Source organism: Fringilla coelebs (genome assembly GCF_963513975.1).
Source record: "Fringilla coelebs genome assembly, chromosome: 13".
NCBI classification, from domain to species: Eukaryota; Metazoa; Chordata; class Aves; order Passeriformes; family Fringillidae; genus Fringilla; species Fringilla coelebs.
This window is the reverse complement of record NC_140039.1, coordinates 21,932,279-21,954,348: the sequence shown is the minus strand read 5'-3', so window position 1 is coordinate 21,954,348 and position 22,070 is coordinate 21,932,279. Positions and strand designations below refer to the sequence as shown.

The 22,070-nt window shown below is 44.9% G+C and overlaps 2 protein-coding genes across 2 annotated transcripts; one reads left to right on the top strand and one right to left on the bottom strand.

Annotated features, from left to right (window-relative positions):
- Window positions 1-35: 35 nt before the first annotated feature.
- On the top strand, window positions 36-6,446 carry SEC13 (SEC13 homolog, nuclear pore and COPII coat complex component). The gene is made up of 9 exons (XM_084214317.1): window positions 36-148; window positions 406-450; window positions 1,423-1,538; window positions 1,963-2,114; window positions 2,669-2,802; window positions 3,584-3,717; window positions 4,187-4,307; window positions 5,083-5,229; window positions 5,590-6,446. The coding sequence occupies exons 1-9, from the start codon at window positions 146-148 to the stop codon at window positions 5,698-5,700; spliced, it is 963 nt and encodes a 320-aa protein (XP_084070443.1). The 5' UTR covers window positions 36-145; the 3' UTR covers window positions 5,701-6,446.
- Window positions 6,447-7,260: 814 nt separating this feature from the next.
- IRAK2 (interleukin 1 receptor associated kinase 2) lies at window positions 7,261-21,339 on the bottom strand. Its single transcript, XM_084214184.1, has 13 exons — window positions 20,962-21,339; window positions 19,396-19,575; window positions 16,535-16,699; window positions 15,712-15,824; window positions 14,110-14,304; window positions 13,605-13,669; window positions 13,071-13,185; window positions 12,678-12,787; window positions 12,106-12,301; window positions 11,626-11,688; window positions 10,387-10,587; window positions 9,707-10,223; window positions 7,261-9,418 (listed from the first exon to the last, which is right to left on the bottom strand). The coding sequence occupies exons 1-13, from the start codon at window positions 21,152-21,154 to the stop codon at window positions 9,300-9,302; spliced, it is 2,232 nt and encodes a 743-aa protein (XP_084070310.1). The 5' UTR covers window positions 21,155-21,339; the 3' UTR covers window positions 7,261-9,299.
- Between the last annotated feature and the right edge of the window lie 731 nt (window positions 21,340-22,070).

Genomic DNA, 22,070 nt, shown 5'->3' with positions numbered 1-22,070 from the left:
GTGGCCGCCCCCGGAACCCGGCACGAGCGGAACGTCGTCGCAGGCGGGCGGGGCGCGGCGGGGCCGGTTGTGCGCGGGACCGGCGTGCCACGTCTGAGTGCGCGGGCAGAGGCCGGGCCGGGAGCACCGCGGGGCCGCCGCCGCCATGGTGAGGCGGGGGCGAGCGGGGCCGGGCCGGCCGCCAGCGCCAGGGGGCCGGGGCAGGAGGGAGCGCGGAACCGCCGGCGTCCCGGTGTGAGGCCTGGGTGCGGCCTCCCGTCGCGGCCCGGACAGCCCGGGGCACGGGGCACCGGGCACGGCGCAGGCTACACCGGACCGGGCTGGGCGGCCGGGGATGGACCGGGGCTGCAGGAGCCGCAGCCGCGAGTTGTTGCGCTGAGCTTGTTCTGTTCCTTCTCCCCGCAGGTGTCGGTCATTAACACGGTGGACACGTCCCACGAGGACATGATCGTAAGTGTACGGGGAGCTGCTCCGCCGGTCCGGCGGCTGTTGTGACAGAGCTGCTCTGGGGCTCTGTGAGCACGGAGGGCGGCATGTATGTGCTCGTGAAAGAGCGCACTCGTGGGGTGTTGGATGCAGAATGCTGTCTGAGATCCTCATCTTGCCAATTTTTACTATGTGGAGAGAAAAACTTGGCTGGGAGGAAAGGGGAAATTATTTAAAATCTTAATTTTCATGTGAGGACTTGTTTCTGCCCTTTTTTGTGAACTAATACAGATATGTGTATATTGCTGGTACAGACCTTCAGCTGATAAAAATGGTTTTCCTTTAGGTGGATGTGTCTGGGAGTAGATGTATTAATGTGGGTAGGAAGAAAGGTTTGAAAGTAATTTGTTAAAGGAAGGAGCCCAGTTAGGTGAGTCTAATTCTTCAGGAAGTATTTCTTCACAGAAAAGGCTATCAAGCCTTGGAAAGGGCTGCCCAGGGAGGTGGTGTAGTCACCATCCCTGAAGGTGTTCAGGAAATGACTGGATGTGATATGCAGTGTTCTGGTGTAGTGACAAGTGACAACCGTCGGTCAAAGGTTGTAGTGAGTGACCTTGGAGGTCTTTTCCAGCCTTAAAGATTCTGTGGTTTGGTGATGGTGAAGTTTCAAATATAATTAAGAGCAGTATTTGTCCACCCACTTCACATTTTAAGAAACAGAAATACATAACTGGTCACTGCTTTGTAATCAGCAGCCTGAATTCCCTGTTATGAAAATGCTGTGGTTATTGCTGAGAATTCCCTGGATTCCTTCTGTGTAACATTTGTATAGTGGTTGAAGAAGCAGTTGGGGAAACAAGTTGCTTGTGTGGCATGCCTGGATTATTCAAGACTGTTCCTTTGCCCCGGTGTGTGGGGCCTGGGGCGGCTGTGCTGCAGTGGTAGTCAGGAGGCCGAGTGCCATGCTGAGCGCAGCTCTCCCTGCTCTCCTTGCAGCACGATGCGCAGATGGATTACTACGGCACGCGCCTGGCGACCTGCTCCTCAGACCGCTCCGTGAAGATCTTCGATGTCCGCAACGGGGGGCAGATCCTCATTGCAGACCTGAGGGGGTGAGATGTCTCAACACGAGAGGTCAATCAGGGCAAAATCTTGATGCTTTGTCCTTTTGCCCTGGGCAGCACAGAGTGCAGGTTGAATTCCAGGGTGAACTCCTCCAAGACTGTGCTGAAGAACTTCTCAGAGCTGTGGTGGGGACAGATCCCCAGTGGGAAGCACAGTGGGGCTTGGTCATTCATTTAGTACTTTGCACCTGTGATTTTCAAGAAGTAACATGGACTGATACAAGTGTGAATTGTTTTCTGTGACAGTGGGAGCCCTGTGTCAGGGCACTAACATTGCCATCTTAGCATTACTCATGCCTCATGTCAGAACTCTAATCCCACCCAGGGCAGCGATTCACAACGGTGGTCTGTGAGGCAGCTGCAGCTGGAAGGGGTTTCTCTCAGCTTTTCCTAATGATGCTGTTTCTTGCAGGCATGAAGGTCCCGTGTGGCAGGTTGCCTGGGCTCATCCTATGTATGGGAATATCTTGGCTTCCTGTTCCTATGACAGGAAGGTTATTATCTGGAAGGAAGAAAATGGCACTTGGGAAAAGACCTACGAGTACACGGGACATGATTCTTCAGGTATGGAGGGTTGAAGTGTGGAGCTGGGAAGGGAGACTGAGGAGATGAGGGGATTTGGGTAAGACTGAAATAAACCTGTTAGTGTTAAGGAAGATAGCCTCTGTCAAAAAGAAAAGGATAAAAACTGAAGAGAGAGTAAATGTGTTCAGCACTAACAGGATATTTCCCTAAGGTTGTATTGCTAGATAAGACACTACTGATTTATACCATGTGTCTGTAGTTGTTGTCATACAAATAAGTCAGCTTTCAAATAAAGATGGCAGGGAACTGAATTCTTGAGGAAAACACTGTCTGTTTCCAGTTAGACTGCATTTTGTCATGCTGTATTTTGTTTTAAAATTGAAACTGTTGTGTTCAGATGATTTACCCTCCCAATGCAGATCTGTTACTCAGTAAACAATACTAATTGGCTGGCTTTTGCTGAAATTTGGCTTATTCTCAGCTCTCAAAGCCACTTGCTTTTGGTGACTGTGCCACTGATACCAGTCAGTGAATTGGTCAGTCAGTTTTAGGTAGGCCCTGTGCTGTAATCTGGTCTGTCTTGCCCTTCCCAGTGAATTCTGTCTGCTGGGCACCACACGACTATGGACTGATCCTGGCCTGCGGGAGCTCTGATGGGGCCATTTCCTTGTTGAGCTACACGGGTGATGGGCAGTGGGAAGTCAAAAAGATCAGCAATGCACACACGGTGAGTCTGGTCCTTTGAAGCAGCCCAGAGTTCCCAGAGCTACAGATAGCACCAAGGTGATGCCTCAGAGACTTGAGTAGATAAATACTGAAATGCAATGAAATTATGTGAAACATCCAGAACCAAGAATAGTTTCAGTTCATCCAGAGTAGGCAGGTATACTTTTTAGTCACTAAAATGAAGTGGAAATACAATGAAGTTCACTAAACACCACTGGCAATCCCTGTTTATTGGGCATTATTGTTAAAACACAGTGCTGAAAGTTACCTGGTAAGAAATGGCCTTGGTGCTAAGAATACCTGCACCAGCTGGAAAAAACTGTGGGACTCCTGTTTTTTCCAAAATTGTGGAGATTTTTGTTTAAGCAGAATGTAATAAGCTAATGGCAGTGGCCCCCTGTAGAAAGAAATTCAGCTTAGGACCAAAGGTTCCTTCTACTCCTGTATTCCTAAATCTTAGCAACTGTGTGTGCCTTTTGTTTTTGCAGTTTCTGTCTCTGTCTCCCCTATTTGCACATCCAAAATGAACTATTTTGTGTGCAAATACCCTTAGCTACCTCAGGCTTTCTGAGTAAGTGCCTTAGTGAGGCTACTCTGCATATGGATTTCTTATTCATCTGATACTCATCCAGCATTGTGCAAGACTCCAGTTTTTCTGAGATGGGCTCATTCCCCATTCTCAGTAGAGAGTATGCTACATGTTCTTCACCCTCTCAGCAGCTTCTATCTATTTAGTTAATTAAATTAAGCAACTTTTAACAGTGATGTTTTTCATTAACTAGATTGGGTGTAATGCAGTTAGCTGGGCTCCTGCTGTTGTACCAGGAAGCCTTATAGAACAACCCTCTGGTCAGAAGCCGAACTACATCAAAAGATTTGCATCTGGTGGCTGTGACAACCTGGTCAAGATCTGGAAGTAAGTGCCCTGTTGCCAGATAAAACCTGACACTTTAGGCTTTGAGTGTCCGTGTTAGTATCTCAAGTAATATTTTTGGCATCCCTATTGTATCATCTTTGAATTACTGTTTTAGAGATGTGTTTTAAAAATGGAAATTTAGTGATGCACAATATCTCCCATGGTTCTTGCAGTTTGTGCCAGCCCTGTGTGATCTTGTCTCCAAGGGTGGCTTTTGTAATAGTCTTTGGTTACCACTTTGGTAATAGCAGAGGTCAGAACCTCTTTGCCTGTGCTGCTTTCTGTCCCCTGGAAGGGATTTTGTCAGTTCAAGCCATAGAGATTTTTGGAGAAGTAGGGAACACTTGTGCTTTGTACTGTATTGATGAACAAGGAGTTTGAATACTACAATCCAAAGCCTTCCCGAGCAGGGCATGAAATGATAAAGGATGCTGCCGCTACCCTTCTGACTATATCGTTGTGTTTGCAGGGAAGAAGAGGGTCAGTGGAAAGAAGAGCAGAAGCTGGAGGCTCACAGTGACTGGGTACGAGACGTGGCCTGGGCTCCATCCATAGGTTTGCCAACCAGCACCATTGCTAGCTGCTCACAGGTGAGATTTCTTTGGGGTGACAGAGGCAGGCACTAGGTGTGCTCACTTCCACGTGATTCCTTCCCTGTTTCTCTAGTGAAGGAACTGTAGGGATAGAGCTGCTGTAACAAGTCCTCTGCTATATTTGGGTCTCTGCATAAGAGCCTTTGACTCCTGTTCTTCCCAATCTCAGAAGCCCAATAAGAAGCATTTCTGGACAAAGGTTTATGTGTGTGTGTGCCTCTGTACCAAAGACTGGCTTCTGGTTGGAAAATCATGAGCAGGATGGTCTCACTAGGAGGAAGACCTTCCAACTGACGTCATATTTAGTGTTTTGGGATCAAATTTACTGAACTTCCTTCTAAAAATACTGTTTTCTAATAACTGGCATTCTTAATCAGCTCTGATGTCGTCAGCCTTTATATTGACTGTTGTGTTCTTGTTGCTAATCTGTAAATGTTTTTTTTTAACATCACAAAGACTACTTAGTGAGCTCCTGCCATGTGAGTGGAAAACAAAATCTCATTCTGGGGAAGTATTTCAGCTGATGCATATGTATTTTGCGGGCTCTTACTCTGGTATTTGCAAGTCATTGTCTGTTGGTAGTTTTTCTCATCAGAGCTGTACTCCTGCCTTGCCTTTATCCATAGCAAGGAGACAGCCCCTTGCTGTGCTGAGCACAAATCCGTGCAGACACATCAAGAGTGGTGCGTGAGTTGTGATTTGGAAGTGTAGCTCCAAGAGCAATTCAGGGTTATGTTTCTTGTGCCCAGCCTTGGTCTCTGTGCTTTTGCAGGATGGCCGAGTGTTTATCTGGACGTGTGATGATGCCTCTGGAAACTCCTGGTCGCCAAAGCTGCTGCACAAGTTCAATGACGTTGTCTGGCACGTGAGCTGGTCCATCACTGCCAACATCCTTGCAGTGTCTGGAGGAGACAACAAAGTGAGTACTGCTGCCTTGGCTTTTACCCCTGTTTCCAGAGGAGCTGAGATGAAACTGTTGTCATGTGTTTAACATACAAGGCTATCATAGAGTCTCCTTTGCTGCCATGGAGACATTTTTTCTTCTGATTAATTAGGAGGGCAGGAAGACCATAACCTTTGGAAACTGCTTGCACTGCATTCAGGGTCCTTACTGGAGGATAGAAATGCAGGCAGAACTTGATTTTGTGGGGTACTGACAATTCACATACTCTTCCTCATATGACTGCAGGCTATCACCAAACCCATGCTGTAGTAGGTACAAGAAAAGGGGAAACAGGATTTGTTTAAAGTTGAAAGCTGTTCCTGCTCTGTTTTTGAGGTGACACTGTGGAAGGAGTCGGTGGACGGACTGTGGGCGTGTATCAGCGACGTGAACAAGGGCCAAGGAGGGGTGTCTGCTGTGACAGAGGGGCAGCAGAATGAGCAGTGATGCACAATGGAATACTCCAGCTGCAACACGTGATCACTCTCCGATTTGCAATGTGTCTTTAGCTGGATGAGAACTGATTTTATCTAAACTGGACATGAACATGGGAAACAATTATCCAATTTTATGAGCACTCTATTACTGGGAGGCTACAATATGTTGATAATCAGCCTTAATTGACATTCCCTTAAATTTAAGATAAACAGTATAGCCAAGTACTGTGCCTGATACTACTCCTTGATACGGTAGGAATTATTCCCTGCTTTTCTGGTTTAGGGGTCAAATTTGAATGGCTGTGCTGCAGTCAGAGTCCACACACTTCAACAGAACAGGGGGAAGCTGTCAAAACAACGAGGTGTGATACTCCTTGATGCAGGGGACAAGTACTCTGTGCCCTCAAAGACCAGAACTTGGTTTCAAGTGAGGGAATGAGCTGGTGGAGTTCTCTGGTTGGCTGGTAGTCTGCTAGCTAGCCCTGCTGGTAACAGTGTCGTTGTACTTCTGTCTTTCTTAAAATAACGTGCTTGGTGAAAGTCTCTTTGCTTTCTTGAAGATGAAAAGGAGTAGTGGAATGCATATGTCTTCTGCTATATAATAATCTCAAACTGGGTTATTTAACCAACACCAATAAATTAAACCATGGTTTGAAGATTTATTTTTTTTAGTCACACTTCTGTACTGTACCTCAGTTGTTTGGATTTTTTTTTGTTGAGAATACCGACAGAATAAAATCCTATTGGTTAAAACAGGGTGTGCTGTATGAAATAATCTTTTCACAGGACTGCCTTTTCAAGGCAATCTGCAGTGTGTCTTCAGCCAAGCCACAGTCACATCTTCCTATCCATGTAATTAGCTTTGCAAGAGCTTGGCTTTTTTGGTGAGGTTTTTTTTTTCCTGTAATGGTACATCACGAGACAAGGCTTTACAAAGCCATCGCTCTTCCTTTGGTCTTGGCAATTCCCAGGGAGAACGTAAGCAGCGCCAGCTTCCCTTTTCTGCTCTTAAAACTTTACTCGTCATGAGGGAAGAAAGAAGGACTTGAACCCATTCGCGCACTTTGAAGTTATTTTTAAAACCAACGTTAGCCGGTGGAAAAGTGGAGCCGTAGGTTAATGACAGCCCCGCCCGTCCCGCCGCCCTCAGGGCACAGCGCCGCCCCGGGCGGGCCCTTGGCGCTGATTGGGCGGCGGGGCGGCAGCGGCGGCGGTGATTGGATGGGCCGCGAAGGGCGGGAAGGGCGCCGCGCCCGCTCCCCTCAGCCCCGGCCCGCCCACACCGCAGGAACCTTTGTGATTAATTTTACGGTGAAATTCTTCTCCAGAGCCATCAGAAAGGAAAAAAAATCAGGTATTTGACACTGAGTGAAGACTGAATAAACACGTTTGTACTAATAATTACTACAGAGAGCAAAGTGACCTTGAGCTTGTTTTGCTCAAATAGGGTGGAATGAGATGCATTTTCTGTGCCATAAATCATGAAAAAACAGCCTAGAAAGAAAGGAATTTTTCAGTTTTTTTATTCAAAAAGCTATTAGTAAATGGTAATGCATAAACTGGCTTGTAAACTGCCACGTTACAAAACAGTGTTAATGTAAGACCACATAGTGTCTTATATATGCCATTCTAAATACTTAAGTAATCTGTAAGACTACCTAAATCACCTCAGACTATTTTAAAACTATCAGGGTAAAAGGCAAAGAATAACAATTCCGTTTGGTAACTACAGGAGAACGAAACATCTAAAGCACTTTTGTGAAACAGAACTGTGCACAAACTGCATTTCTCAGTTTAAAACTCTCGGGTTTCCCATTCAGCTCTGCAGTATATCCATGTGCATTCCTTTCTGGAGAAGACACGAGGATTTTACCACGGGTCTCCCAGAATATACCAGTGAAAAACATTATTACATTTTCAGTCCCATAAAGTATCTTGATAAATCTCCTGTAGAATTAAGTAGTTATTGACCAATCTGAGTATACAATGTTTCTTATGTCAGTACTAATCTTGGCTTGATTCTGGTAAAGTAAAAAACCCCATGTAAATACAAAGACAGTATCCAAGGCACTTATAATTAAGGAATTTTACCAGTTTTTACTGTAGAGAATAACTTGAGAAAAGTGTAGATAACTCCAGTACTCAGATCTTTAGCTAAAATACTTGCTCATAATATTACATACAATGAACTAGGTACTGTACAAAAATAGAATGTGAGAGGCCTTTGTGTAAAGCTAGGAATATATACTAGCACACAATTTGACTGAAAATAATTACATATAATTAATTTTATTGTTGTTCCCTGAACTGCACTGTGAATTGCAGCCATTTCTGCACATCAGGCCCCGTTCCCCATGCTCAGGAGGCAGCTCACCTGTCCGTAAACTGAGCTACATACTCTGATAATTATTTTGGTCCCTCATAAACCTGTTTTTCCCTAGACTGCACACAAGTGGAATATGCTAGCAATAATAAAAATAATAAATATCATAAAAACAAAAGTGATACTTTCTTAAGGGGGCTTTCACTTGATCATAAATACACTAGTATACAAGTTTCTATTTTTTCTTTTGCATGTGATCCCTGGGCCTGAAACCAAGGCTCCTACTGCTCCTACAACTAAGGGACACCCACAAGGATTCCTCTGAGAATGCCTGGTGAGTGTGGAACCATCAGCAAGTCCCCTTATTAGCTTATATTTGACCCATTGCCAAAATAAATATAACAAATTATGTTTCAAGTGTCCTATAAAAAATCAAAGCTATTTTAAATTAAAATCTTTTCCCTAATCCAAAATATACAACAGTTACCATGTGAGACACAATGAGAAACATTACCATGTAAAGGATACTTAGAAAAAAATACTTTGCAAAAATACTCCTATGAAGTATTTATTAAACATGGTCTTAGAGCTCCCAACAGTGAACTGAAAGGTTGGACTGAAGTGGTGTCACGTGTGTATGTGGAGGGAAGCTCAGAGAGTAGAGGAAAGTGGCTGAAGTTAATTAGCTACACCTGTGGTCAGTGCAGTTCAAACTGAGATGAAGCTGTACAACATTGTGAGAACTTGCATAAAAATCCCTCTCAGGTAATGCAGTGGTTCTGGGTGTGTGGACTAAGATTGTACGGGACAGGAGAGAACAGTACAGAACTGGCAAACCCCCCCAGCAGCTCTGAGGATTCCTGTCTGCTGTTCCCAGTGGGAAAACAGCTCAGGGCATTGCTGCCTGCCGCTGGTCAGCGTTTGCTCTGCAGCTCCTGGGACTGTGCTTTAATGACACCAACAGACGCCTCCTGAAACACACTGCCAATCAATCACAAGTTATTATCGTGCTTGCGTTTGCCATGCCTTTTCACACTGCAGATGAAAAGGCAGGAGGCATTTCTGTGTACAGAGTGGGACTGACTGTGCTTTAATCTGCTATAGAACAGGTATTTTCTGGTGCTTCTCTGTGTAGTACTTCTTGTTTCCTTCAGTCAGGGCTAGCGTTCCTGATCGAAACCTGCTACCTAATCTTACGTGAAAGGTGCACTTTTACCGTCTTTCTAATGAGGAGACAGTCCTTATTTCTTCTTCTGAGCTGGCCACTGCTAATTAATCCATCCGATTTATGATTCAAAAAGTTCAGAACTGTTTAACTTGTCCTCTTCATACAGCAAAATATTTTCCATGAGCTTCTTTTTCTGATCATTTATCTGTATTTTCCAAGATGTCTCTCTGGCTAAGGCTGAAAAACAAAAAAAGCCCAAATACTGAGGGGAAAAAATCCATGAACTGTCTAAGGAAAAGGTGATAATTTTAAATTTAAGAAAAAGCAAGCAACGAACCAAAAACAAAACTGGCTTAGGAAAATATCTAATAGAAAACTGCCAAATGTTTTGTAGATTTATTAGTAAATTCATAACTAAGGAGAAAAGATTTACTGATATTTGTTTAAAAGTAGGAAGTGAAACCCAAGCAGTTCTGGAGAAGAGAGTAATTTGCCCCTAGTATTGTCAGAGGAGGGCACTTTTACCTTGTGGAGCACATGAAGAGTCCAGCTCTGTGTTTCCCTGCGGACAGGTGCCCTGTGCAGCAGCTGCTGTCTCCAGGATGCCATCGCCTCTGGCGCACGCCAGGCTTCTCTCCTGCAGTCCCTGGCCAGGCTTTCCCGGCTTGATCCTGTCATCACAGCCTGCCACTTTTTCTGAACTGGTACACTTGTGGCTAGGTAACTCCTCGGTGGATTTTTCTGGAGGATTCCATATGAAACTACTGGACTCATCTGATTCACAAGGGACCCGTGACATGTAGATGCCATAGGTGTCGGGTGGCACAGCTCCCACGGAAGGCGCGCAGGGGCTGCCACTGCTCACGACCGCTGCCTGGGTGCTCTCCTCCTTATTCCCCACTGCAGAAAGAACATCCATGCTCACACTGGCTGTCTCATCATCAGTTTCTTCTGGAGTGTTCATGGAGAATCCAGAAGTGCTACTTCCACAGATGTAATGCTCTTTTAATTTGTTTTCAGCCATTTCCATAATTTCACGTACCTGTTTTTAACAACAGAGTCTGTGAATGTGTAATAATTGTTGTACCCCTGCTTACACATATTCTTCTACGTCAACACTCACAAAAATAAGCAAGACATGAATGCTGTAGTTTTACACCCTGATGACAAGGAGACTTAAATCTTCACAATATTTAAAATGTTACCTCTACTATGTTTGAATTCTTCTTTCTCAGGCAAAGGCAGATGGCTGATGCAAAATCAACAGCCACCTCTTCCAGCAAGTGCCCTGCTTTTCTGTCTAGGTATTTGCAGCAGATTTCCTTGGCAGCCAGTTTTTCCAAATTTTTTACTTTGGAGTCTGAGCTTTCTTTTGCTGTTTGAATTTCATCGGCAATCATATCTTTCTGTTCAAAGGAAGGAGATGCATTAGTGAAGGCAAAATGAACACAAGCATTTATTTTTGTCTGAATCTCTGAGAATCAGTATTGCTGTGTATTTGTCATTGGTGTTCCTCAATGCCTGGTTTACAGATTGAAAACCTTTAAAAATCTCTGTTCATGCAACTGACTGAAATGTTTGTTCTCACAGGAGAGAAAAAGGCCAGTGGCTTTCTCTGCATGTGTCCAATGTCAAATTCCCTAAAGCAGGGCAAGCTCTTCCTGGCTTGTGCTCATTTATATAGGAATGAAAAAGAGTCAACATTGTGTAGAGCAGCATTCTTACACAGGCCTTTATAACACATGTTAAAGAAATCAGGAATGTAGGATCTTTGATTTTCTGAACCCCTCTGGACACTTCTGAATTGCTTGCAAATAGTGGGAATACTGCTGTTCTCCCCTCCAAGGCTTTAGCCAGACAAGAAATCGGGAGCACATGCTGCAGAAGGAATGCAGGTGAAGGCTGCTTTCTACAGATGGTTTTAATGCATTCAGTGAGTTTGGCTCTTCTGATTGCTTGTGAAAGTGATTCATGTAGCTCTAACATCAGCTTGGGAAACTGGTGAGGATATCAGTTCCAGGCATGAGCACAAGACAAATGCCTGATAAACATGATGATGAGCTTCTGCACCTCCTGCCTACCCAGGTTTCCCCACTCACTGTGGCTTACACCACCTCCTCCTGGCACACAGAAAATATGCAGCAACATTTCAGCACAAAGCCTTATCTCTTAAATATTTATTTATTTTTCAGTCTCTCCTAATGCATTTCAGGCCAGCACCCATGAGTGGGTATATGAAATGGGAATATCTATTGTGCTTCTGTTCTAATGGCAGGCAGGCTACTGACATTAATGAACCAGGATATGGCTCCTAAACTTCCCTTCTGCAGGGCATGTACAGCAGACAGCAAATATCAAATTGTATTTGAATAAAATTTAAATTATTTTTATGACAGCAACCCCATTCATTTCTATTGGTGTTCATTACTGCTGCTTTTTCTTACCAGGTAAATTGGGTGTCTGTCTTCATCCAGTGCCTTAATCCCAGTCAATATCTCTGCTAAAACCTAGAAAATGTATTTGAAAGATAAAATTATTTGTTCAGAATGAACTATAATTTTAAACTTAAGTTTCTAACTAAAGAAATATTGACCTTTCAATGCATTCTGATGTTATATTTTCACTTCAGATAGCTTAACAATGCCAGCTCAGGGCATTTATGAGACTTAGATCTACCTCCAGAGCCAAGCCCAGATTTTATAGTTCAACAGATATTGCTGAAACAAAGAATAAGAAAGTAAAACTAAATGTAGATAAGAAATCATACTGAACAATTAAAACCAGGATTTCAACACATTATAGAGCCAGCAACTATAATATGAAATTGCCAGCAAAAAAACCATATGAGGTACTTGCTCTCACATTTAATTTCTTGTCTAGAAGCATCAAAAAATAAACCAGAGCATGGAAAAAAGGCAACATACCACACCACAGCTGAATATATCCACTTTTTCTGTTAACTGCCCATGTCTGACAAAATCTTCTGGGAGGTAAGTAAGAGAAGCTTGTAGGACTTTGGTTTTCATCATGGCATATTCTGATTTTTTATCAGAAGAATGCAGACGCAGTCCAGAATGTCCAAGCTTTGGTGTAAAGTTTTCATCCAACAAGACATTTGAGCTGCAATAATGACAGACAAATCACAATATTGGTAAAATCATTATTTTACCTTGAGGCAAAGAATTAGTTTTATACTTTTAAACTTAAGCACTGAAAGTGTCCAGCATTTGGCCTCCTGCATAGCACTGAAAGAATTAAGAATGTTACAAAGCAAGAAGGGGAAAAAACAAGCACCCAAAAATTCAGAATAATTTACTGCCATCCTTTAGGAAAGAGAGACAGGTTAAACAAAAAATGGTAAAGGCCCTACAGAGCAAGGGACAGCAGAAAATACTGCAAATGGATTTCCAAACTGTATAAACTTCAGCCATGATTGTTAAAGAAATCCTTAAATTAGCAGGTGACCACGGAAGTGGTGATATGCCAAAGTACTCACCTCTTGATATTCCCATGAAGAATTCCAAAATTATGCAAATACTCCACTGCCCTAACAACTCCTAAAGAAATGCTAATTCTCATCTCCCAGGTCAGTGGAGCAGAATCTCCCTGCAAGGAAAGCAGGAAAAAATTAGTAATTAATGGAATAAAACACTGTAAGACATTGGTAGTTTAGAAATCCAAAGGCTTAGCTGAGTGCCAGTCAAACTCCAGGCAAAACTCCAAACTCCAGGAGAAGAGCTGCTGCCTTTCTGGTGCTTGCAGCCAGGGCACTGGGCACCTTTTTTTTCTGTCTGTTTCTCAGAAATCAAAGAGATGCAATTGTTTTTCCTGGAATTCCAGGAGAGGACTTGCAATCACGAGTAGGTGGCAGACCCAGATTATTACTTACGTGGCACTGAAGCTTGTTTTGCAGGGAGCCATTGGGCAAGTAGGGATATATCAGACAGTGCGATCCAGTTTCCACCGAGAACCCCAGCAGCTGCAGAATGTTTATGTGACAACACCTGCAGGCACAGATCAGCAGTGATTTGCAAATGATGAAAGAGCAATGCAGAAAAATACATTCCTGAGCTGGAATAAGTTCCTAAATTCAAGGCAACTGGAATGGTGTGCTGCAGCTGGAAGCACAGCTGGAGGTACAAGATGGTCCTGGGCAGGAGACGGCAGGAGGCTGACTGAGCAAAAGCCCATCAAATTGCAGCAGGGGTACAAGGTGGGCACTGTGTCCTCCCCACCCAAAGGCTGTGCCAGCTCAGCCAGGACCAGCAGTAGCTCCAGGCACTGTGCTCCCACACAGGCAGTGCAAGACCGCATGTCCCAGCCCAGAACAGTGCCTGGAGCAGACACCCCAGTGTTGATGGAACAGCCAGCACCAGACCACGAGCAGGACATGCATCTCTGCCTCTGAAAGCCAACCACTCACCGAAAGCAAATCTGCACTTCTGTATGAAAGAACCTCTGGGTGGAATCTGAGCTTGTGCATTCCAGCTGAAAAATGAAAACATGCAAGAGAATGTAATTAGAAATTACTAGGACTTTGCATTTATACAGATCTGGTAGTCTCTAGATGGCAAGCTAGTGCAGGAAACAGGCAAGTACCACTGATGGCAACATTAAGTCAAAGGCAACAATTCGTTGGCAATTAGAACAAAAACTAGTGTAAAGACACCCCCAATCCAATTATCCAATGCAGGCTGCTATACTGCAGGCTACTCCTATTTGTAGAGTTAATGGAACTACTCACATGAGTAAAGTATTCATCAAAGTGTGTTTTCTAAATTTAGGTTTACTTGTTTACATAATTTCGTTTTTACCTCTCCTCTTGTGTAGTTATTCTGGTTCCTTCCCACACTATATTAAACAACATCTGCTAATGGGCAAGTCATGCTAGTAACACACCCTCTTCTACAAAAAGGTGCAGTACTTGCCTCTTTGAGTCTTTTGATGACAAACACCATGTTGTTTCTCTGACCTTTGTAGACATCTGCAAAAGTACCTTCACAGATTCTGTTCTTGTCACTGAAACTGTTGGTAGCATTAGCAATTTCCCTCTGGGTCCACAGGAGACTCCCGCTAGGGAGATCAGCCATCGTCTCCTGCTGAGGAGTAGAAGAGCTGCAGGGCTACACATTTGTAGAAGAAACAAGTTTATCTCATGATAATTGATATGCTTTTCCCCTCTTTCAGTGTCATTATTTTCCTTGCCATGTTTTAAGCAATCATTGTGATTGTTGAATGAAACTGTGAAAGGTACTATGCAATCACTCCTTAGGGTGTAGATAACTCCTGTATTGATATGTTGGGATGATGTAAAACTTTTGCACACTAGAAGTGAAATCAGTTACCAATCTGCATTTCCACCTTTCCCAGGAAACAGACTTAGTTTTGTTTAAAAGTCCATATATTTATGTGAAGTGATGTTAGTCTGATTTACAAAAGATCATAATCTTTATAGTTGGGTTACATATTAAGAAACAGTTGGATGAGAAAGTGGGGTCCCTCATAATGTAATTATGCTCTGTTAAACTTCATATCTACTTTTGAAGCATCTGAAGTCAGTTGCACAATAATTTGTTGCTTCCAGTGTGGTAAGTCCTAATACCAACTATAATTACAGTCCCACTGGAGCCTAATCATGCAGCTTTCACAACGTTAATGTTCACCCAACTTGAGGAAATAAAGCACTAACTTCTTCTCAAGAAACTCTGAAACTACTTGCACTCTGAGTCAGTCTTCCCTCCTGGCTGGTAGTCCTGGACCATGTTACTGTGGAAGAGGTTAAAGCCTCAGACAAAATAAATGAAAGAAAGGAGGCCAAGAGCAACCATGATGGGACTAAGGTGTGCTCACAGATCTGGGAAACACTTTGGAGGCAGGACAGATCTAGTTAGACTGTATGAAAGATGAGAGAACTGTGGGGAGGAAGGAACAGGAGACTTAATGCTGAAATCATTAGGAGCTTGAGAATTTTTCTCACTGCGCTGGTTAAGCAGCTGAACAGGGGCTCAGAGACATGATGGAACCTTTATCTTGGGAGATTTTCAGTTGTCAGCTACACAAGGCTTTGAACAACTTGACTTAAATTCAACACTAGCCCAGTTTTGAGCAGAAACCACATTTTAAGTAGACAATGAAACTAAAAGAGGTATGTGGTTCTGACTAATCAGTGGTATATACCGTCCTGTCCTACGATTGCACCAGAAATGTAAGTCCTCTGTAAAATCGACATGTGAGAGTCCTTCAAACTCAGTTGCTCTTTGTGGGTATGCTATCCCTTCTGAGCTATGCAGGAAGTAATACTGTAAATTTTTCCCTCACTGGTCCTTCACTGGCAAAATAAGTGATGTAACCACAAGCAATCTAACTGAAGCATTAGTACTGTATTCGGTCCAAACCCTTTGTATCAAGCTCAACATTTTCACTACAGCAACATTTTTGTACAAGTAGAGGGATAAATTTTAACTGAAAAAAGACAGAATGTCATAAAGGCAATTTTCCTTGTATAATCAGCGAGCACTAAGGGGATTTACCTTGGCACTCGATAAAACAGGAGGATTGGACTGTAGGGAATTCAAAAGGTCTCTCGGGGGAGGTGGTGGAGCAGGGAGGGAATACAAGGCTCCTTCAGAAACATCACCTGAAACTGAGATAACAGCATTGAAAACACACCTTAGTTTTGTAATACCACCACCTGTGACTAATGACAAAGGTCTAAGAATTAGGAATATCTGGGGTATTTTTTTAAAAACTTTCTGACCACAGATAATCTGTGACAAGCTGTCAAACTGTGAAATTCTGTGTGAAGACAGGGAGGTCTCTTCCTGGTTCTTGTTTGCAGGGTGACTGTGCAGCCCTCTCCAGCCCTGGCCGGCGACATGAAGGTCCCAGTGCCTGTGCTGTTGCAGAAGCTCTCCCCAGTATGTGCTGGGGTTCTCCCTTCCCTCTTCCAGCAGAGGGGCTGCTGACCCCTGCCCGGCTCTCTGCTGGCCTAGATTTACTGAGCATGAAGAGAGGGACATCGGGCAGGACATGCATGCACTGGTGTAGTCTTTGTATGAAGCCAGGATGGGACCAAGGCTTTCAGAGACCTGGGAATCATCCTGAGATCCCAGAGGACAGATACAGCCAGCATCTCTCAAGGCCAAGGGGGCTAAAGGAAGGAGACCAGGAGGCTGTGTGCTGAAGTCAGGAATAAACAGGAGACAGCAGTGCTAGGAAAACAGCAAACACTCAGCTGTGCCCATCTGGGAGAACAGTGTCTTCATTGTACTATCCTGACCACAAACACACAGCAGCCTTGGCTATTCTATCATTTCATGCCAGAGCAAATTCAGAGGCCAGCACTGTACTTACTGCCTGATGGGACTGCTCTCAGGTGTGAGGAGTCTGGGGAGGGTAACAAACTTAGGGCATTTTCTTTGTCTCTCCTTTTGCCTTCTGTGGAAGGTAGGGATATGATCTGTTTGGGTGGCTCTGGCTCTCCTTTCTCAGGGCTGGTGATGCTAGAGGCCGATGTCCCTTCAAAACAGAGCAAAGGGAAGATAAGGATAACCAGGGAAAATAGAGTCTGACTCTAATCAGTGACCAGAAAATAATTCTAATCAGGACATCAAATTAATATCAACATTAAAATGAACATTCAAGCAATTTAGATGATATTTAAATTGAGACTATACCCATGACGTTAACTTCTACTTAAAATTAACAGGAACTAATTGCTTCAAATAAATACCAGCAATGACTATGCCAGAGATGCAGAGTCTCTTACAAGAAGAAATCAGCAATAACTATATGTTTATAATTTTCTATATAGCATCCTTCAGGTAATGATCTCAAATCACAAATACCTCCCAGCCTAAGGAAGGCACTGAGTTCTCTGCAGTTGTCATAGGACTGAGGGGAAGATGGACAGAATTGTGTTGGGTTTAGTCAGTTAAATATTTTAGGAATATTTTCAATTGTGTGATTTTAGTTCATTCCCAAGAAAAACTTTCATATACAGGACTATTTGCAAGAAAGACTCATAGTTTCACTTAGCAACAGAAAGAAACAAACCAAAGACAATCTAGGGAAAACAAAAAATGGTCAAAGCTCAAAACTTATTGATATATAAGGAAAGTTTAAAGGATGAATTATTGATTCAACACAGCTCTAACAGATCCTGTGCTGTACACAGCTTGGCAAAACCTCAGAGTCAGGCCTGAAAAAACAACTTGAAGTCTCATTAAAAGAAATGCAAAGATACAGTGTACAGGAACTTAAAACTATATACACCTGAGGGGAGATTATTCAGATGAGATTAGGCTACAGTAAGGATGGGAAGAATGACAGTATAAAAGTTCAAGATGCTGTGATATATGAGGTTGTCAAAATCTCCAAAGCAGGTGAATTCTTATCTCTTAAAATGCTCTTAAAACTGAGGTTGAAAAGAAGCCTGAAAATGCCCAGGTGTGCACTAGGGGCGATATAAGGGCTTTCTACTCCCTGATAACATTTTCCTGATTATAGTTTTAAACCCTTATATGGCACCTTTTACCAGCAATACATTTAACATTTTTTTAAAAATCCAAGTTAATGCTTTATACATTATACAGAAAAAACATAAGCCGAAATATTATTACATGGTGGTTCTTATCCTGCTGTTCTAATAGCTTTGGTGATCTCAGAATCAAATGTGCCAGGCCTCTGTTTGCATCTGAAAACCGATAACAGCTTTGTGTTCTTTTACTGGTACATAGGCCAGGGAGTACCTGAAAGAAGCAGGAAGCCCAGTGTTTCTTGTGTAATCTGGCTACTGGTATGAACCATGAGCCAGTGAACTGTGGGAGAGAAGCCAAGCCGTGGCACGTTCAGACACTGAGGCTGAAGAACAGCAGGACATGAAGAGCCATAATGGCAGAAAGGGGCATGCTCTCTTTGAGGTTTCTATCTGTGTTCTCCAATGCCACCTATGAATTCAGCTCTGAATGAAACCAGGTCTGAAAATTAAAACTCAGAACACTCAGGTATTTTTGTTACTGTGCTAGAATGCTATGAAATCCCAACTTTTACAGGGTTTTAAGACTACCTGTCAAACAGTCTGCAGGCCTTTAGTCAAACCTGACAGTGCCTTCATTCTGCAGGCAAGTCCCCAGATTCTGTTTTTTTCCTCACATGGTTTAACCTAGAAGTCTCAGAACTTAGCATCACTTCCCTTATTCAACCTACTTTTCAGGGTTTTTCATGACTTTTGCAACTTCCTGCATGTCAGACAAACAAGGCAGCACTGCAGCTAAGGAACTGACATAGAAAACATCATTATGGACATTCAGAAGTGGGACTAGAGAGCACAAAAAACTGTTGAATGGATGTAGAACTCTTTGGGAAGTAATCTGCCAGCAAAAGATCTCCCTTTGTGCTGTGTCTGATTCCTTTAAGTAGGAATGAATTGAACTATGGTGATGTAAGGACCACCTAGTTTTCTGAAGTGCCCAACAGAACAAGCAACCTCTGCATCCTCTCTATCTGCCCAAGAGGGATCACCTGAGTAAGCATACTCAGACACAGAAAAAAGCTAAAAAAACCCCAACTATCTGACAGCAGCATAAGGGAAAGCAGCTAATGCCCTGTTGTACCTACACCAGGTGCAAATTGTGCAAGCAATGGCCTGCTGACACACCACAGGGAGGAAACCAGACCCAGAGAGGGATGGTGAGTGTTTCCCTACAGGGATGGTGATTGGTTTTGTCTGTGCTGTGTCTGTGTCTCAGGGCTAGCTGCTGGAACCTGCTCTTGAACTGGGAGCAATCCTGGCAGGGGCTGCAACAAGCCGTCTCTCAGGTTGTGATCCAGTGCCACAGGACCAGGCCTGAAGGGCAGGGACCCTTTGTGCAGCCTCTGTGTTTTGAAATCCTGTCTGATATATAAAAGCACCACCCCTGGTTTGGCCACAGCCCATCTTCCTGGCACTTCTTGAAGGGTCCAAGATGGGCACCACAAAGATGGGGTGATGAGCTGCAGGGACCCGTGAGTCCACCTATGTCACCTCTTCCCTCACACCACCAATTTTACTTGAGTAAGCAGAGAATCACAATCAGTGGAGACATTTTAGAATTAGACACAGGATGTGACTTCTAACAAAAAGCTTCTTCACCTAGCAAGGAAGGTGTCCTAGGAGGGGCCTGGGTGCTGTGAGGAGCAGCACAGAGCCATGGGAGGAAGGGGCAGCTACTCACAGTCCAGGATGACCTGAGCTGCTCGGTAAAGCTGCAGCCCTTGCAGCAGGTCCAGGAGCTGCTGCACTGTCGCCAGCCTCACTCCCCACCACCACATGAGCTCCCTTGTGATGCTGATCCCTGTCTTCTCCATGCACTTGATTTTCCGTAGCTCTGTTTGATCAGTGATCACATAGGAGGCTGGTGGGAGAGAATGGATATTTCTGTTTAAATATTAGAAAAAAACAAGGGCAAGCACGACAGGCTAAAGTGTGAGACACAGTTTGCTTTTGCATTTATGTATCTTTAAAAGAAAGGATCACAATAAATTACCTACGTGGACATGAAGAAATTTCTGTTCCTAAAGTAAGATATCCCTTTTCTTCCTTAAAGTATTCTGGAAAAAATTTTGTTCTATCAGAGACATTTGAAGACCCACTCATACTTTTCAGCATATTTTCCCTGTAATCCTTCTCCTTAATACTTTGTACCAAAGTAAGGTTAGATTAAATTCCTGGGGTGATTCTCCCAAAACAGGTGACAGGAGTCAGTGGAGTGGCTGCACTCCCACTTGCATTCCTAAATCCCTGTGCTGTGGTGAGCCAAGCAATAACTGAATCACCCGGGTGTTAGTTACACTCCAATAAAGCTATCGGGGAAATGCAGCTACTTTTAGATCCTGTGCCAAAGCTGACCCTACACAATGTGTCCGAATTGCTGACCATGCCTGTCACCCCACTGTATTCTTCCCAGCTCACTTACCCATACAAAACCTACCTCCCCTTGCGAGTCCCCAGCTCCACCTCACGCACCCAGACACAGCCCCAGAGCTGGAATCTCAGGGGGCTGTGCTTGAAGGAAAAAGGCTAGGGGCTCGGGTGCTCGTGTGGAGACAAAGATCACTGAGTTCTCACCACAGCTGGCTTTGGAAGGACATCAGAAATACAGTTTTATGCATCTGAAGGTAGTGGAGATGAATCCCACCCTACATCAGGAAGTTTAACTGGGGTAAGACCTTATTCAGCACACAGTTAGGGATGTCATGTCAAATAAAGGAAAGCAGGTACTAAGAAAAGATTCAGCTTAGAATTGTATTCACGGGGATACAGAAAAAAGAGTAAATAACTCAGGGACTGTATTTTCTGTACTTACTGACTGTACACAGCCAGGATCGAGAAAAATAGGGGCACAAAGTATGAGGGAATACACATGAAGAGAAGGAGGAAATTAAAAAACAGAACATCTGAGCAGATGTGAAGGACGTTGTGGAAACAGGCAGTGAGAAGTGGCAGGAGATACAGTGTGAGTGAAGAGGGAAGTGGGAAAGATTGTGGAGAGTGAGGGGAAGGAGCCTGGCTGCCCAGGAAAAGCCAAGGAGCCACAGAAGTCTGGCATTCCACCTGTGTTTGAAAAGCAAAACCAGACTGGTGCCCGGGAATTCCCTGTTTACGGGATGTGCCCTGCCGAGCGCTGGGAAGCGCGGGGGACAGCGCGAACCTCGCGTCCTTCCAGCACGTCCCAAAGGCGCTGCTGTCCCGGTGACACCGGCTCGGGGAGCGCCACCCCACCTGCGCCATGCCCCCTCACCGAATCGCATCCAGTCGTAGTCGCTCAGGCAGTCCATCTTCTGGCAGAAGTCCTCCAGCACCCAGGCGGGCATACTGTGGATGTAGAGCGCCGGGGCCGGGCCCGCCCTGGGGGCGAGGGGCGGCTGCTGCAGGGCCATGGCCGCGCGGTCCCGGTCCCGGTCCGGACCGCCCTTGGTCCCCGCCGCGGCCATCAGCAGCGCATGCTGCGCGCCGGGCACGGACCGCGGCACGGGCAGCTCTCCGGCCTCTCCTCTGTTCCCCCAGAGCCTTCTCTTCTCCGGGGGCTGCCCTCACAGCCTGTCCCAGCCCGGCAGGCGGGCTCGCTGCCGCGGAAAGAGCCCGCGACCCTGCCAGCGATCCCCGGCAGGCTCCGACTGCTTCCTGCTCCGGCTGACGTCAGGCCCCGGCCCCAGATGCAAATCAGATTTTCCTTTCCAGGACGGGTTATTGCTCCAGCCCGGTTGCCTAACCACGAGTTCCAGGTGCCGGAAGCGAGAGGCGTTTTCCCGGCCGTTGCGCACCGCCGGCGGTGCGGCCCAGCGGGATGTGCGCGGGTCCGGAGCGGAGCCGGCAGAGCCGCGTCCCCGAGCGCTCCGCCCGCGGCTCCTCCGGGAGCCCGGCTGGCCCTGGAGAGCGGCTGTAAACACAGCAGCGTGCCGGGGCCGTTCCGCTGGGCAGCGAGACAGGCATCCGACAGTACCTGGGAGAGGAACGGGCACCGCCAGAGGAGCTGCAAAGCCGGCAGGCGGTGCCGCGCAGGGATCCTCCGGCCGGGGCTCGCCACCACGGCAGCACACCTCAATCACGCCTTACAGTACGTGGCATGGTGCGATATGCAGCGAGTGAGAACTAAAGAACTAAAGAAGTGGTCACAGGGCCAGGTCTTGCTTGTCAAGGGTTAGGTTTAAAATATGTTCTGAAAGTCAACAATTTTTTCTGATTTTTTTTTTGTTTAACCTGATTTTGATAAAAACGCATAATTAATTAATTTGCCAGTGTAAATATTACTAATACTTCTGGGAAAAAGGAGTGCCTTCCTGCCATACTACTGCTGCTAGAGACTGCCAGCAGATGCATAAGTGTAACCATCCGTCTTCTGGTCTTGTC